Raw genomic sequence first — 3,278 nt, forward strand, 5'->3', positions numbered from 1 at the left:
TATTATATAGATGGTGCAGACAACAACTCTAAACATTTACCAGAACAATATTCCTATATTCTCCTAAAGAAACACTAATTACATTCCTTAAATACTTAAAACACTTACCAAAACAATATTCTATCCTCCCAAAGAAACACTAATTACATTCCTTAAATACTTAACATTTTGCATGCTTACTAATTACTTAGTCATTACATCATGTTAAAGTATAAATATGTCACTGTGTCTTTAGTTAGTTACCCGTTGAAGGCTATAGGTCTGATAGCCGAAAGCTTGTCTATTAAAAAATATTTTGTCAGAGAACGTTTGAATTAATAGGGACCTTACGTTCGGTCGACGGCTCTGCAAACGGCAACGGCGACTTGCGTGAATGTTCAAATGCGCATGCGCGGATTGAAATGTTGACGTTCTGTCTGAGCGGGCCCGACGCCATTTCTCGAATTTCACGTTGTGTGAGAACGGCATTCTACTAGTATGTCTTCGGAGAAAACAACATCAAGGTAAATTGTTTTGATAATATGGGTTAAACATTTTGTATATATTTTACTCTTTTTTAAAATATTTATAAGGCGTTTTATAATTTATACATGATTTTTTGTAATTTAATATTAAAGGTTGTTTACAAATTATATCAAAGCTTGTAGCCAACATCATAGTAAATTGTTTTGATCATATAGGTTAGATATTTTTGTGTATATTTTTAATTTTTTTACTTCTAATGTCAAAGATATTAAACAAGGTGTAAGTAAAATAAGAGGGTATTTATAATGTCTAGAAATATTCTTGAGGCATGAAATTATAACCCTGCATGGTGCTGTAAATATCTATGTTACTTTATTTTGTTGATTTATTTTTTCTAATTATTCAGTGCACCTATGAAATGGACAGAGCTACATGATCAGCTGCTTGTACGGGAAATTTTGCTTGTGCAGCCATGGACAAGCAAAAAAGCATCCCCTGAAAGAGGAGAAGCATGGTTAAAAATAGCTACTTCATTGAATTCTTTGCAATCTCCAGTCTTTCGTGTAACCCAAAGGTCTGTGCGTGACAGATTTACCCTGCTTGAAAAGAAATACAAGAAAAAAGTCCGGGAAGAAACTCTTGCCAGTGGAATATGCTGTGAAGAAAACGAAGTGGATCTTGGCATGGATGAAATTGTCTCATTGTTTTATGAAGCTGACATGGAGCATGAAAAAAATGCAGCTGAGAAAAAGAAGAAGCTTGAGGAGGATGCGAATCAAGCTGCGGAAATGAGACAACAGTCCCTTGAATCATTTGGTGAAACTCGCAAGAGATCTGAGTCAGCTGCTGCTGATCCGACTGATCACACAAGTACCAAAAGAAGAAGAAGTAGTGGTTCAGATATGGTGACATATTTGAGTGAGAAAAGTGAGCGAGAGGCTGAGTTAAAGAAGAAGGAACTGGAAATAATGAAGCTCCAAACAGTCAAAGATAATGAATTAAGAGAGAATGACATGAAACTTAGAAAGGAAGCAATGGAGGCAGCCCAAAATCAAAACAATTCCATGATGAATCAACTTGTTGAATTGCAAAGGATTCAGCAACAGCAGTTTATGCAGTTGATGAGGCAACAGCAGGAACAAAGTTCATGTATGATGGCTCTGTTGAATAAGTTAACTTCACAAAAATAAACAAAGGCATATATGTAGCATGCCATTAGGTAACAGTTACAGCAGGTAACAAATTATTTTCATGTTAAGAACAGAACAAATGAGAGTAGATTTGTTTACAAGTCTCAATGTTGGTATTTAAATTTTGTTCATATGTTCAAGTTAACTAATTAAGTATTTATAACTTAGACTGTTCATATTTTACAACCATGGTGCAACTGTTTTAATTTTTACAACTGTGTTCATTTTATCATGTACTGTTTTAAAAAACACTTATCATGAACAGTGCTTTGTTTTGTATATTTACACAAAATATTCTTGTATATTGGGTGGGTCAATGCCAAAGTATTTGGCTGTTGATGTGCCATATAGGCATGACCGTGCATTTTCCATAAGAGCACACACCATATACATCTTCCCAACTGCACTTAAACGTACTTTTAAATTTTTTTTAAAGTCCATAAATTTGAAGTAATTGACTATATCGCCAAATACCCATTCGACTGCAATTCTTACTTGGCTCATAGATTTGTTCCACTGCTGCTGTTCTTCTGTAAGCACAGCCCCTTTGAAAGGTCCCAGTAATTGTGGTCTGAGAGGGTAGGCGGGATCTCCATATAGGCACAGAATATCTCCTTGAGTGTTGAATGAATGCTGCTGCAGCTCGTTAAGGATACCTGACTGGGCAAGCATTGCACTATCATGCCGCTTTCCTTCCATGGGACCATACAGATTAGCTATCATGCCAGATGGTGTTACAATGGATTGGAACTTGATAGCATGGACTTTCTTGTGTCCATTATAAAGTATACGCTGAAATCGACCAGGTCGTGCAACAGGTCGAACAGTCCCGTCGATAAAACCCCAGCAGTTTTCTAGGGCTGCACCTTTCTGGTGTATAACTGCGGCAAAAGTTTCCAAATTTTCTGGTTGCAACCAGCCCTGGTCAAAATTTGTGAGCAAATGGTGCCATCGTTCATGAATTATATTCAGAACTTGATTCGATATCATACACAACTGAGGTTCAGGTCTGGCAAATCTATGGATCATATCTACATATCTGCAGGGATATGCAAACCTCTTCAGGAAAATACACAGCCCCTCAATTTTATCGACTTTTAGGCCATTATAACATTTTATTTCAATGGGCAATTCCAGTATATCTGCCAGGTTATAAACATCATTTCGGAAGAAACGAAACTCTGCTAAACATTCATCATCTGTCATTTTATCTATATCGAAGCTAAAATAACGCCAATATGGTACTCTTGGGCTCTTTGGCTTAGTTGCATCATACAACAGAGCAAATTCCTCATCATTTATACCGTTTAAAGCATGAGCGAATACCGTAATTTCTCGAAGACTAGGCATTTTAGAATTTTATAAATTGTGTTTTTTTGTTCCAAATTTCCCGCCTTTTTTGCAAAAAACGTAATCACGAATAACAGGACGACGGCAACCCGAACGCCGACGGGAGTTTCTTATCTAATAAGGTTGCCGTTGCCGTTGTCGTAGTGCCAGCGTAAGGTCTTTAATATGTCTTATCCTGGCTGCGCATCCTCTATATTTAAGAAATATATTTACCACCTGATTCCTATATGAATCGTACAGACTGCATGGACAAGTTTTGAAAGCTAAAACCAT

General features: G+C 36.6%; 1 protein-coding gene across 1 annotated transcript; it reads left to right on the forward strand.

Annotated features, from left to right (window-relative positions):
- Positions 1 to 414: 414 nt before the first annotated feature.
- On the forward strand, positions 415 to 1,710 carry LOC114530820. Its single transcript, XM_028552434.1, has 2 exons — positions 415 to 503; positions 872 to 1,710. Exons 1-2 carry the CDS (start codon positions 478 to 480, stop codon positions 1,653 to 1,655), a joined length of 810 nt encoding a protein of 269 aa, XP_028408235.1. The 5' UTR covers positions 415 to 477; the 3' UTR covers positions 1,656 to 1,710.
- Positions 1,711 to 3,278: the final 1,568 nt, after the last annotated feature.

Source organism: Dendronephthya gigantea, unplaced genomic scaffold (genome assembly GCF_004324835.1).
Source record: "Dendronephthya gigantea isolate DGI-Jeju-01 unplaced genomic scaffold, DenGig_1.0 000066F, whole genome shotgun sequence".
NCBI lineage: Eukaryota > Metazoa > Cnidaria > Anthozoa > Malacalcyonacea > Nephtheidae > Dendronephthya > Dendronephthya gigantea.

Coding starts and splice junctions, on each gene's coding strand:
- LOC114530820 (XM_028552434.1), top strand. CDS start 478: ATGTCTTCGGAGAAAACAACATCAAG. Junction 504..871: donor TCGGAGAAAACAACATCAAG/GTAAATTGTTTT, acceptor CTAATTATTCAG/TGCACCTATGAAATGGACAG.